The 14,489-nt window shown below is 36.6% G+C and overlaps 1 protein-coding gene across 1 annotated transcript; it reads right to left on the bottom strand.

Moving 5' to 3' along the window:
- On the bottom strand, nt 1-2,960 carry LOC122349393 (polymeric immunoglobulin receptor-like). Its single transcript, XM_043245422.1, has 6 exons — nt 2,780-2,960; nt 2,392-2,697; nt 994-1,355; nt 577-882; nt 193-486; nt 1-107 (listed from the first exon to the last, which is right to left on the bottom strand). Exons 4-6 carry the CDS (start codon nt 713-715, stop codon nt 1-3), a joined length of 540 nt encoding a protein of 179 aa, XP_043101357.1. The 5' UTR covers nt 716-882; nt 994-1,355; nt 2,392-2,697; nt 2,780-2,960.
- Between the last annotated feature and the right edge of the window lie 11,529 nt (nt 2,961-14,489).

The raw sequence follows: 14,489 nt of genomic DNA, 5'->3' as shown, positions 1-14,489 counted from the left end.
TTATTTCTTTTTCAAACAGTTTCCACTGCGCAGACATCTTTCTTCTGTGTCCTCATAAGGACATTTGATGTCGACTGAATCTCCTTCTCGTCCAATCACTGGAGGAACTGATAGTCAAAGAGAAGAGGACATATTAACACACTGTAAAATACATGGATATATTATTGAAGTGTTTGTGGTTTCTGTACATACTGGATAAAGTCAGCTCATGTTTATTGGTGAGAGAAACAGAAGTCAGATGTTTGTTTCTGGTTTCTTCTCCACACCAGTAAACTCCAGCATCTCTCAGCCTCACATTACTGAAGATCGCTGTGAAAACTCCTGCTGTACTTTCAGAAAACTCTGATGAACTGATCTTCTCACAGATCTTCTCCTTGTTCTCTTTACAGATGTGTTTGAAGGTCTTGTTTTTCTCAGTAGAATTACAGGTGAGCTTCACACTTTCACCAAAAACAGCTGATGTGCTTGATGCAGGAAAATCATCAGCTATATATAAAAGAAATGCATAAATAATACTAATAAATCAGAAATGTCTTCATTTTAACTGCTAGAAAGTGTCCAAAACAAGCTCTTTACCTGTACTGATCTTCAGTTTGATCTCAGTGAACAGATGATCTTTATCAGTATTCACTCCACATCTGTACGTTCCTTCATCACCTTCAGTTAAATCACTGATAAAAACCTTCAGAAGTCCTTCACTGGTATCATCATACATGTGCACTTTATTACGTTGGACCCATTGATTCTGATCTTCATCATGGATCTTCTGTGAGGGATCTTTCTGCAAGAATTTCTTGTTTCTTTTTAATTTCTGTGGAAATGTACAGGTGATGAAGACTGATTTACTGATGTAGGCCTCGACCTGGACAGAAGTTATCTGACCTGCAAGACAAGATTTATTTCTTCATTTATTACATTATTAACAGTCAGGAGAGATTTACTTTTCTTATTTTGAGATAGAGTATTAAATAATTAAAATGAAACTAAACTCACTTTGAACATTCAGCTCAATCTCTTTAATGAAGGTGATGTAAGTGATAGATGTTTCTGAAGGTGGTTTATCTGATCCGTCTCTCTCCACTCCACATAAATAAACTCCTCCATCAGAAACGTCTGTGATGGTTACATTAAAGTGATCTTTCTGAGAGTCAGTCAGGATGAACTTCTCCTCAGATGATGATGATGATGATGATGATGATGATGATGATGAGAGTTCAGGACAAGCTCAGGATCTCCGTTCACTCTGTAGAAGACTTTGGTGTGTTTTTTAAACCCTTGATCATATTCACAGCGGATAGTGATTGTTTGACTAATATATGCAGATCCGATAACAGACGTCCCACAAGAAGAAGAGTCTGAAAAATAAGTTCAACAAATCATTGCGGCGTACACTAAAAACTGAACATGTTATTAGAAGTATTAAAGGTGCAATACTTTGTCTTTGCTGCCATCTCTGTTTAATAGATAAATGTTTTGCAGAGTTTTTTTTAGGTATATTTACAGGTAGCTGTGATCAGATCAGATCCATCATTCTACGTCAAGGCAGAAAGAAGTCCACCAAGGCATTTCCAAAATGGCTGCCTGACTGTCCGGACTATAGATATATATACCTAGATGTCTCATTAGAGACTATTTCGGTGGGCCGCAATCTGACATATTGTATCGGTCTGATTAAAATTGTTTGTTTTAGTTACTAAAGGTATGGTTTGCAAAACAAAAATAAAAAAATAAAAGCTCTTTAATGACGGTTAGAATCCATTCACAGAAGTTTAATGAGCAAATACAAAAGGCAAAGTCAATAAACAGGCAGTGGGTCAAAAACCAATCCAAACCAAGCAGAGAGAGAGCAAAAGGGAATCAAAGAATCGAATACAGAGAACAAGGCAGAATCATAAACAAACAGGTCAGGCAGAACAATCAGGAAACCGCTCGATTAAGGCAGGTTAAACTGGGAATACTTCACATTTGAGCACATGGAGGGCCTCTGGTTATAAAGGCCTCAAACAGGAAGTAGATGCAGAGGAAGTCTGATGGTTGAGCTCAGTTAGTACTCGTACAACGGCTCCCTCTGCTGGTTACAATGTCTTATTTAGCAAAAAAACCCTGATAAAATGTATTTATTGCAATCGGGAAATAAATGCCCATCATTTTCTTATAAGGAGGTTAAATGCCGATAAAATCTAAATCAGCTTAATTATAAATCATTATTAACTATTATTTTTGTAAGTGTATCACTGTGAATAAGGATAAGGCATGCAAACTATTTTTTACTTTTTTATTTTTAATTTTCATTGTTATTTACCTTTATATCTGTTTATATTTATATACCATAGTGCACCTTTAAATTCTATAAATTTTAAATAATATTAAAGTAGAAAGTATCATACGCACTTTTGTTAACCTTTAACTCAACATCACGACTCCATTTCTGATTGTTTCCACATGTGTGTTTCCCATCATCCTCTCTGCTGAGCTTCCTGATAAACACTTTCAGGAATCTGTTGTTTTTATCGTCATACAGAGAGATTCTCTCATTATTAACCCAGCGCTGCTGAAGATCAGAACTGATTCCTGTACACTCTTTATCTCTGCAGAAATACTTTCCTTCATGTTGACCGTCATGTTCTTTTGGATACATGCACTTGAACATCACACTCCCTCCAGAGCAGCCAATCACATTGAAACAAAGTCCCTGACCTGACAAACACAAGATCATATGATCATCTGAGTTATTTTCTATATATTTACAACCTGCGTAATATAATTAAATAAAACTGACCTGAGATCAGACAGACAGTGATGAAGACGACGGTGGCCTTCATTCCAGACTGACTTCAGTCTCTGTGATATTCAGACAAAACCAGATCACACCAAAATCCAGGGAAAGCAAGAACTGATCAAATGTGATCCTCAAACGCAATGAAAGTCACTATTATTACAAGCACACGCATCCTCCAGTTGTCTCTCACACATTTCTACTTCCTTATTTGAATAATAACTGTTCCACCCAGCTGCAGCAAGTGTGCTGACATGTGTAAAAGATACAGAGAAACACATGAGGCTGATGACAACGGTTCATTCAAGACGACCTGTTCTTTTCACCTTTATTCAGCGTGTAATGCTACTTAGAGAGTAAAGGGACTCATTCTCAATGTTATCAAGCACTGGTTTTTCCTCGGTTGTAGTGTTGATTTTCCTGAGAGAATCTTACGCAAGGCTTAGGAGAAATAAGAACAGGGCCTGGTTGCCACTTATAGCCTTTGCACTTGAATACTTTTCTAACTACATGATGCACTTCCTGTATTGGGCTCGAGTGGTTATGAAGTGTGTGTGTATTTGTGGAACTTTCCATTATCTGATAGCACATATTTATAGTGCTGTAAAAACATATTTGTTGTTATTTTCAGTACTTACTGAATGTCTGTTCAGTAGTCTCTGTAGCAGATGATGCAGTTCAGCAATTTTTGTGCTTTTATGCTTCAAATGACGCATAGAATAAACATACTCGTCTTTGAAGCGATACAATGTGCATCATCTGTTTTAACTTGCACTGAAAACGTGACCTCTCACAAGATCTCAACACAAAAGTCTTACACTATTCCCAAAACATGATGAGACACATTAGCCTCAATGACCACCCTTCAGAGGTTTAAGGATGGTGTAGCTTTACAATGCATTAAAGTGCCCCTATTATGCCTTTTTAGTTTACAATAGGTATACATGCATGTAAGGTGAAAAAACTCTTTCGTTTTGAATGATGCAAATGTATTATCCCATGACATGTTGCCATCACAGAAATGATTCGAATTGTTAAGAACTTGTTTAGGCTGTATATAATTGATTCTTTATTTTGGTAGACAATCGTTTTTTTTTTTTTTCATCATGCACTTTTTTTATTTACATCTTTGCCAATATTTTGCATTCACTTACAGCTAACTGCACTAAAGGTAGTATTGCAAATGGCATAGTAGTGACACTTTAACCACACTCAGCTTAAACTGCACTTCCTGTTGTGTTTGTACTTTCCTAAGAGCAAAGACCGCAAGTATGGGTATCTGGAAAGGCCTTTAGCTTGAAGCTTGCGGTTGATAAAAGAGGCTCGACATTTACACGATAGACTGGTCTAGCTGACCAATCAGAGTATATTGTGCTTTTCGAGAGGAGGAGTTTTGTAAAGGCAGGAACAGAGCAACTGACAATATTAAACATAGTACTTTGATCGAAATAATCATATCACATGTGATCCAATATTCAAGCTTGAAAACAAAATCAAAGGGCTTAATAATGGCCTGTATAATATGATATATTATAAAGACTCATATATTAGCAGGCTCTTTTACAGTCTCACACAAGCTCTCACAAATGTTCTCTCTTGACACACACATTGGTTAAAGAAAAATATTTAAATGCATACACATTTCTCTCCTCTTTCATGACAATAATATGAGTTGTATGGTCACTGGAAAAACTCGCTACGTGGATGTTGCGCCAAGCCTGCAGAGGGAGCTCTAACCTCTGGATGAACTGTGAGCACTTCCTCTGCTGCTACTTCCTGTTCCTACTTCCTGGGGACTATAAATTCTGAAGCAGGCCCCTCACCTGCATGTAGCATTGTAGTTAGCAAAGCCTTGTTTATTTGTTCTTGCCTTGTTTTTCCCTTGTTGTAGATCAGGGGTGCACACACTTTTTCAACCCGAGAGCTACTTATGACATGACCGAGTCAAAATGATCTACCGCCCACTAAAAATGCAAAACACATTATATATAAATATATTGAGAATTATTTTTATATAGTATACGCTGGTGTACCTTGCATTACTGAATCAACCTATATTGCACAATACATTTACATTTAGTCATTTAGCAGACGCCTTTATCCAAAGCACAACTCAATACAACTGTACTTTTTTTTTTTCAACCGGAACGATGCTTCAGTGTCCGCTCTTGCCTTTGAAGTTAGCTGTGTGAAAAATGACTGCTATCCGGACAGCTGGGATTTTAGTTCCTTCACCTTACTCCTTCTCAGCTCGCTTTTCGGAGGGAACTCGGTGTCATAGTTTTTATGAACAGTCCGAAAGTGGCGCTCCACATTTCTCTTCTTCAGTAAAGCAATTGTAGACTGACAGATGAGGCAAACGCACTTCGAAAATGACTTTGTGAAAAAGAAGTCCTCCTCCCCCTCCGTATGGTAGTGGTAGGTCTTCGGCTTTTTACTTGGTCCAGCTTTTCCACTCATTTTTATCCCCTTTCTTACTCGCTAGCTTGCTAGAGTTTTGCAGCACTTAGCGCAGTTGTATGCGCTTTTTTTTTCAATGCCATGCAATCTACCCACAATGCCTTTGCGATCGACCAGTCGATCGCGATCGACGTAATGGTCACCCCTGTTGTAGATTCTTTGGTTTCTGACTTTGGTTTTTTGATTGTTTGCTGCCTGACCCAATCCCTGCCTGATTTTGGATTTTTGTTGTCGCCTTCCCTCTGATATTCCTGTTTTAATGAACCTCCTATAGAACTTAGCAAATCCAATGAACCGTTGAACCTACTTGACAGTAGTGGGTATGGGCCAGTTGCGGACCACCTCAAGCTTCTTAGGGTCCATCTCCAGGTGGCCAGGGGTAACATGAAATTCACACTTTTCTGGTTTTGTGTAGAGATGATTATCAAGAAATCTCTGAAGTTCCCTACTAACATGGCCCTCATGCTCCTCCAATGACCTTGAGGAAATTATCGTCAAGGTATACAAAAACAAATTGATTAAGTAGGTCCCCAAGAACATAATTAATTAGTGCTTGTAAAACTGGCGTGGCGTTGGTGAGCCCGAACGGCATCATCAGATATTCATAGTGGCCTGTGAGGGTGTTGAAGGACGTCTTCCATTCGTCCCCTTGCCGGATCCACACGAGATGGTAAGCATTGCAGAGTTTAGTAAGAATAGAAGCCCCTTGAAACCGCTCAAAGGCAGTGGGGAAGGGGGTATCGATTCCGAACCGTGATCTTGTTGAGGACCCGGTACTCGATACAAGACCTAAGGCCTGAATAGTGTTTCTCAGTTAAGTTGACACTTAAATATTTAAATTAGTTTAGCAACACAAAACTATAAAACTAAAAAAACCTGAATGGCTTATATTTTTCAAATAAGTTTGACTTCAACTTGCAAATTGTTCATATAGAGAGTCCTCTGTTTCAAGCCATGCACCACAGCTCTAATAAAAAATGAGAATTATTGATTTATTGCTTGATGTTATTGTTTCAGTCGTACATTTATGTAACATAAATTTAAAAGCATGTATTGCAGCTACAGTATTTGACGTGTTGAATGTCATTGTTGTTTGGGTGTTGGAGTTTCCAGATATATGCTATTTTAATTATTGATTCCTGATCTATTTAATATCTCACATTAGACTGTTATCAATAAAACTTATAAAGATAAAGACAAGACAAGACTATGCTTATATGAGCAGCTTAGCAACGTTCAACTGTGAATCAACAAAGGCATTACATAAATATGAGGTGCATTTTACAGAAAAATGGAAATAAATGCATAAAAATGTGGGACTGGGAAACTATAGTGAATTTATTTTGACACGATCGACTTTTGATCCGAATCTGCCTTCTGGAAAGTCAAGGGCCAGATACTACTAAAGTAAACACTGATCACAGTAACGGTAAATAAGAGATTTTCTTCTTTGCTGATTCTTCTTGTTATCATCAGGTGTCTTCAATAACAGACAATCATCACTCAATGAATCTCTTAATTACCTCATTAACTTTAATGATGATCCATGCCCAATTTTTCATGAATCAGACCAAAGAAAAAGCTTAAATAGCATCTATGCTCAAGAGAATAAAATGTCAGTAAACTGAATTTATCAACTACAACTTTTCAGCTATTTTGTCATATATATATATATTATATATGACAGCTTTAATTCAACACTGTTTTGTTTAAATAAATGTTTAACAACAACTTATTTTGATCATCAGCATCTCCTGAAGTTTGCTGGAGTCTGTGAAGTAAATGGGATAAGGTGCTTCAGAGATAAGGTGCTTCATACAAATAACGGGAAGTATTTGCAAATGAAACATACAGAAACGTTATAGTGGCATTCTTTTTAAACAATATTCAGGATATTATAACATCTATCTTTCCATGTTATAACAAAAAAAGAAAGCATGAAATAGAATCAAACACTAAGTAATAACACATTAATAACACAGTATTTAAAGGGTAATGAGACGATGACAAGCAGCTGGTGGTAATAAAACAGTAATGAGTGCAGGGGTTTATGGGAAACGACTGCCCTCTGATGGCTAAAATGTGAATCACACTGACTGTGAAAGTTTCCATACTCATGATGTATAACGATTGGTTGCTAAATGATCATTTATTATATAAAAATGCTTTTTACTTTACTCGTGTGTGAATCTCCAAGTAAAACAGCATCTGTGCACACTTTTTAAAAACAGCCCTACAACGATCAAATTAAAGAGACCTCCGAGTGTCTCTGAGCATGAAGAGGATGTGGATATTAAACACACACCTGCAGAAACCAAACATATCTGTAATATCAAAATGCTGCATAAAACCATTTTTCTTTTCAGGAAGAATATACAAATTCAGATTTGTAGCCGTGCTCTTTGTTCATGTTAAAACAAACACAAACTCCCATGTTTTGGTCTGCGTTCTGCTTTCAGATGCACTCTTACGAGCTGATCGAGATCTTCATGAAGGAAGACCTGAAGATATGCTGAAGATTTTAACAACCAGAATCACCAAAGAAGAAAATCACAATTTCTTAATTACCATTACTTTGATCAGGGTTTATTTTATTTGACACTTGACTTTATAATATTACACAGTGAACATCATGAAGTAGTCTCTGTTTGGGTTGTTTTCTGACATTCAACTGTTTCTGAACTGCAAAAAGTAGTATTAAACAAATTACACCGTATTGCTTCAATGTTTAAAAAGAAGGAGAGCATTGGCTCATATTGTACTGCATGATGTGAGTTTTTTACTATGGTGTTACCCATCTATCTATCTATCTATCTATCTATCTATCTATCTATCTATCTATCTATCTATTGTCTGTCTATCTATCTATCTATCTATCTATCTATTGTCTGTCTATCTATCTATCTATCTATCTATCTATCTATCTATCTATCTATTGTGTATCTAATCGCATTGAAAATTCAACCTTGAAGATGACTTTGTGAAACGAGTGAAGATTGATGAAGATAGAAGAAAAGTTATTTTGTCTGGTTCTGGTTTTCTTTTTAAAAATAAATAGCACAATGTGTTTTTAGTCACTGATGGAAGTAATTTTGGTTTTTATGGGTAGGAAAAACAAATTTTGAATTACATTTTATAGAAAAGTTTTCCAAAACCGAGTAATGCGGTCTGTCTCTGTGGAAGAAGTGTTCAGAGAGTTGATCAATAGAGTTATTGTTAGTGGATTCTTTATGTGAATAGTTTGGCTGTTACTGAAACTGAACTCAGAATACCACGTCATATTTTCTGTCGCTTTTTAGATCCATATCCTTTTCATAGAACTCTATGTGTAACAGGTTTGATGAGCATATTTTGAATATTATTTGTTTGTTTTTGCTAGTGTGTCATGCCTTTATTAAATTTTCAGTTTCATCTTGTCAGTAATTCTGACAGGAAACATAAAACACATCCATCATCCCTGAGAAAGAAGCAGCTCAGCAGGTTCAGATGAAAGATGTGTTCATGATTAAAAACAAAACAAGAACATCGTGCGGTCTGCAGGAATTAAAGGTTGACAGTGAAGCAGGTTCTGTCACATGTGTGGAGAACAGGTGCTGCTTGTCCAGATGAACAGATGATCTGGGTGTGCTTTTCTCTTTTTTATGTCTATAATGCTGTCTGTAAGAGTCAGTGTTGTATCTGAGTCCAGTGTCGAGGACCTTAAAGACTCAAAGTTAATGAGATAATTAAGTGACCGATTAAATGATGATTGAACATTAGTGATGAACACCTTCTGTTCATTCAACATCACTGAAGAAAAGAGAAACACAAGAACAGCTGACTTCAGATACAGTCGATCTCTGACACACTGATGTTTGTTTAACAGGAGGCTGATCGTGTTTATGTTTCTCACCCGATATACTCTTCATCGTCAGGCCTATCAAGATCGTCTTCATCATTGACATCATGTGAGTGTCTCTGAGCATGAAGAGGATGTGGATATAAAACACACACCTGCAGTTTTTAGCATCTGATTTTAGCAACATTACACTGTCATACATTTCAGTGCGCTGCTGAGCAAAGTTTTGACAGTTAAATCAATGAATGAATGATTGTGGCTGCAAGGAAATATATAAATATATACATGAGCTGCTGGATAAAGCCGACCTCCATAATTTCTCTCATGTCACGCATCTTCTCTTATCTGGCTGAAAGATGGGATGGTTTCTGAGACATATTACATTTTGCCAAAAATTATGCAAATAAAACTATTTACTTACTGCTTAGAGTGACACTTACTTAAAATATTTAAGTAGCCACAAAAAAAACAGTGACATTAATAATTTCAATTGAATCATGTCAATTATTTTATGCTTTCTGTTTAGAACTTATGATCAGTGAGCGTTCTATAATTGAATGTTAAAAAAACAAGCAAAAACCATTATAATGTTTCAATATTGAGGAGGAAAAGTCTTTGTTTGGCTTTTAGACATGAACCTTTCTAATATGATCCTCAACAGTGATGACAATAATCTTTTATACTGCAGTGCATGATGGGTGTTTTTACTATGGTGTTACCCAGCATGCACTGCAGTATGAAGCGTTTTGCTGACGTTCACCACTGTTGCTGTATGCTGCTTCTTGATGTCTGTGTGTGTCTAACGGTGCTGAAGTTCAAATATTTATTTATTCATAAATATTATGTATGTTTAAACTTAACTTGTATCAATTACAAAAGCCCTTTCTTTACATGTTGTAGTTTCATAGAGTTGGTTGTAAAATCGTAACATAGTAATGAAACAAACAAAAAATCAACTATCATCTGTTTCCTGTCTAGCACCGAGGAGTCTTTACTTCTCAACAGCTCATACAGTTTTACAGAGAGAGAGCGATCTAATACAGGGGTCGAGGGTCCAGAGACTAACTAAAGCAAACACTGATCATTTTAACCAATAAGACATCACCATCTGATCCTCTAATAGCAGGTGTTTATGGTGAATAGCAGGTGACTCTTTACAGTGAACATCATGGGAATTTTAATCACCGCAGAGAGTCAGGAAGTCAGTTTAATAATTTACCAACAGAAAGCTAGTTTACAGTGGAGATCCCTCATCCATGTACTGAGCAGACTCAGCCCTGCTTAGCTTCAGAGGACAACTAAACTTGGGCTGCAGGGTGACATGGGTCATACTCCTAGAAGTGTGAGCACACATCAGTGTTTCCTGAGAGAGGATACAAGCGTCATCCTCCATTTAACATTATACTATTAAAGAAATATTTGCATTGCACATTATCAGAGGTTTGACTGTCAAAACTTTGATCAGCAGCACACTGAATGACGGTGTAAGGAAATCATGTGCCATACACTGAGCTTTAGAAAGTGATACAGAGTGAATCTGTGAGGAGATTGCCCCGGGACAAGATGTATTTGAATTTCTGTTCATCTGTCCTGATGCCTGCCACTTCATCACCATGACTTTGTTCTTTGTTTAATTGAACGTAATGTATGATTGAATCTAAATGAATCCTGTTCACAACAGGAGGATTGCATTAATAATTGATGTCTGCTTTCATATGAACAATTACTATAATATAGAAATCTTTAAAAACTGTAAGAGAATCAATATATTGGCTATAATAATTTAATTAAAATGTAAACACTTGAGGTTGCCGTGAAAACATTTTATCAGCACATTTTATACAAAGTAGTGTTTGTAACTCAAACATTAGTAAAAAAACAACTTGTGTTGACTGTAGACACAGCTGTCTATACATACATCATTATGGTGTATTATAGAGCATTATAAGCTTAAAACAAAGAGAAAGTTCAGAACGCAAAGCAAACACGGATCAGCTGATCTGGACAAGCAGAACCCGTTCTTCTCATGTAACTGAACCTGTTTCACTGTCAACCCTTAAAAGAAAATTCCATCACATCCACAATGTTATTAAAACTGAATATATTATTTTCTTCTTCTTTATGTGATCCTTCTATATGTATCTTTCCACACCCTACATGCTGCTTTATGTTTTTTATAATAGGTACCTGTCACTTTTACTAACAAGACATGCTTGAAAAAATCTGACAAGAAAAACAAACCAAAAATGAAAACAATAATTTAAACAACATTTAAGAGATGTTTCTAAGGCTGTCACCAAATTCATTCAGCCACAGAAGAGACTGAGATATATTTAAAAGTAGTATATTTATTATAGTATATACTATATCTATTTCATATTAAGTCCAGTTAAACGTCAGAGAGTCTGTGTCATACCTACTTACAGATGACCTTAGACTTACTGATATAAAATCATAAATGTATTTGGTGTACTATACTTGTGCACAATGCACATTTCTTAATAATAAACCTAAAATGTGTTTTAATGTCACTTTTGATGATACTTGTTTAATATCAGTCTTCAAATGCTAAATATTTAAAGTGTACCTAAAGTATCCTTTTAATAGTATATGTGTAGTACACAGTATATGATCACATACTAAGGATATGTTTAGTTCTCTTGAATAAGGATGCTCTGTGTAATATTTTGATGAACTCTGTGTTGGCTTGAGATGGGAAACCTTTGGGTCTGAGAACGGCTGAATCGTTTATGTTCATTTAACTCTCTAAGTCGGTTGACTCTGAGCGCCGACATTACGACTCACCATGGCAACAGCTCCCAAAAACGTATTTCCATCAATGCTTGAGACTGTTAATAACTGTTAGAACAACAGAGGTGAATGATTGAACTACTATTCACTCTGTTATTAGCTATTCCTTTTGTTTGTGTGTTCATCTGTCTTTTCTGGGGTTTACTTAATAATCTAATGTGAGATGAAGATCTTTGGTTGGGTGTGTTTTACTAAAACTTTCACATGAGAAAGATTAAACACACAGCGCTTGGTTACTTTTGTGCAAGTGTTCATAAGAATATAAAAAATATTGAGTGTTATAAAGCAAGCAAGTGAATGCAGTGGAGCAGGTTCTTCTGTTTAATGCAGGAACAGATGAGCAGATTATCTGTTTCTATTTTCATTCAAACTCACTTTCACTTTCTTTAGATCAGTGCTTTTCAGTCCTGTTCAATCAATCAATCATTTTTATTTATATAGCGCTTTTAACAACACAGGTTGCATCAAAGCACTGTACAGTATAATGACAGGGATATATAGTGACGAGAGTGACCAATTTCTTATTAAATGCAGAGACGGTCTCTGTAGTCAATTCAACGATAGTCACTAGAAGTTAAGTGTCCCCAACCAAGCAAGCCAGAGGCGACAGCGGCAAGGAAACAAAACCCCATGCATATAGAATGGAGAAAAAAAAAAACCTTGGGAGAAACCAGACTCAGTTGGGGTCAGTTCTCCTCTGACCGGACGCCCAGCACTTAACCTCCAGTTCAATTTTAAACGCAGCTGTGTCAGGTAGTGTAAATGACTTAGTGTGTGCGTGTGTGTGTGTGCATCAGGATCTGGTGATCTGTCCACAGGCGCATCTAGGTGTTCTGGTCTCTGATGAACATAATCTCTGGGTGCTGATCCACCATCTAGTCTGGATACAAACTGTGAAAACAGATTGAGAAAGAAACAGGACTAATATTAGCGTAGATGCCATTCTTTTTACGATGTCACAAGTACATCGTATTTTAGGAGTAGTGTTCCCGGTTCCAGCAAATCTAAGTAATGCAGCCTAAAAATCCTTTAACGGATTTGAATAATAAAAGGTGTGTTGGTGTGTTATGTGTAGGCTAAGTTAAAAGATGTGTCTTTAATCTAGATTTAAACTGGCAGAGTGTGTCTGCTTCCCGAACAGAGTTAGGAGATTGTTCCAGAGTTTAGGTGCTAGATAGGAAAATGATCTGCCGCCCGCAGTTGATTTTGATATTCTAGGTATTATCAAATGGCCAGAGTTTTGAGAACGCATGCGGACGTGCAGGACTATAATGTGATAAGAGCTCGCTCAAGTATTGAGGAGCTAAACCATTCAGGGCTTTATAGGTAATTAATAGGATTTTAAAATCTATTCGATGTTTGATAGGGAGCCAGTGCAGTGTTGACAGAACTGGGCTAATGTGATCATACTTCCTAGTTCTAGTAAGGACTCTGGCTGCTGCGTTTTGGACTAGCTGAAGTTTGTTTATTAAGCGTGCAGAACAACCACCCAATAAAGCATTGCAATAATCTAACCTTGAGGTCATAAACGCATGAATTAATATTTCTGCATTAGAGGTTGAAAGCATAGGTCGTAATTTAGATATATTTTTAAGATGGAAAAACGCAGTTTTACAGATGCTAGAAACATGATTTTCAAAGGAAAGATTATGGTCAAACAGCACACCTAGGTTCCTAACTGATGATGAAGAATTAACAGAGCAGCCATCAAGTGATAGGCTGTGTTCTAGATTATTATATGTGGGGTTTTTAGGTCCAATTATTAGCACCTCTGTTTTTCAGAATTTAACATTAAGAAGTTACTCATCATCCAGCTTTTTATATCGACTATGCATTCTGTTAGATTCTCAATTTGGTGTGTATCACCAGGCTGCGCTGAAATATAGAGCTGAGTATCATCAGCATAGCAGTGAAAGCTAACACCATGACTCCTGATAATATCTCCCAGAGGTAACATGTAAAGGTTGAAAAGTAACGGTCCTAGCACTGAGCCTTGAGGAACTCCATATTTCACTTTTGATCGATATGATACCTCCTCATTTAATGCCACAAACTGATAGCGGTCAGATAGATATGATGTAAACCATGCTAAGGCGCTTCCTCTAATGCCAACATAGTTTTCTAGTCTATCCAAGAGAATGTTGTGATCGATAGTATCGAATGCTTCCTCAGGACCCACTGCTCTGAACATTTGGCATGTCTCCTTTATCTGACGCAGTCATTTGAGTTCATGGAGCTCTTTCCCAATGAGCTGATGATTGAATCAGGAGTATAAATTATGGAGACATGCTAAATGTGAAGAGCTCCTTTAGACTTTGCTTTTTTGTGTCTTTTGTCATTTTACATTGAGTAAAATTAGATTTTTTTTTAAAAGGCATCTAATGTGTTTTGTACACAGCTAAATCCTCAGTGTTAACTTAACACTTCCAGGTGTCTATATATGTCCACACTGTTAAAGTTAATGAGGTAATTAAGAGATTCATTGAGTGATGATTGTCTGTTATTGAAGACACTGAGATTTTCTTCTTTGCTGATTCTTCTTGTTATCATCAGTTTAAGTCACCTTTATAGTGATCAGTGTTCACTAATCGGATGCTGTACTCA

This window comes from Puntigrus tetrazona, chromosome 1 (assembly GCF_018831695.1).
Source record: "Puntigrus tetrazona isolate hp1 chromosome 1, ASM1883169v1, whole genome shotgun sequence".
NCBI classification, from domain to species: Eukaryota; Metazoa; Chordata; class Actinopteri; order Cypriniformes; family Cyprinidae; genus Puntigrus; species Puntigrus tetrazona.
This window is presented reverse-complemented; position numbering and strand designations above follow the sequence as displayed.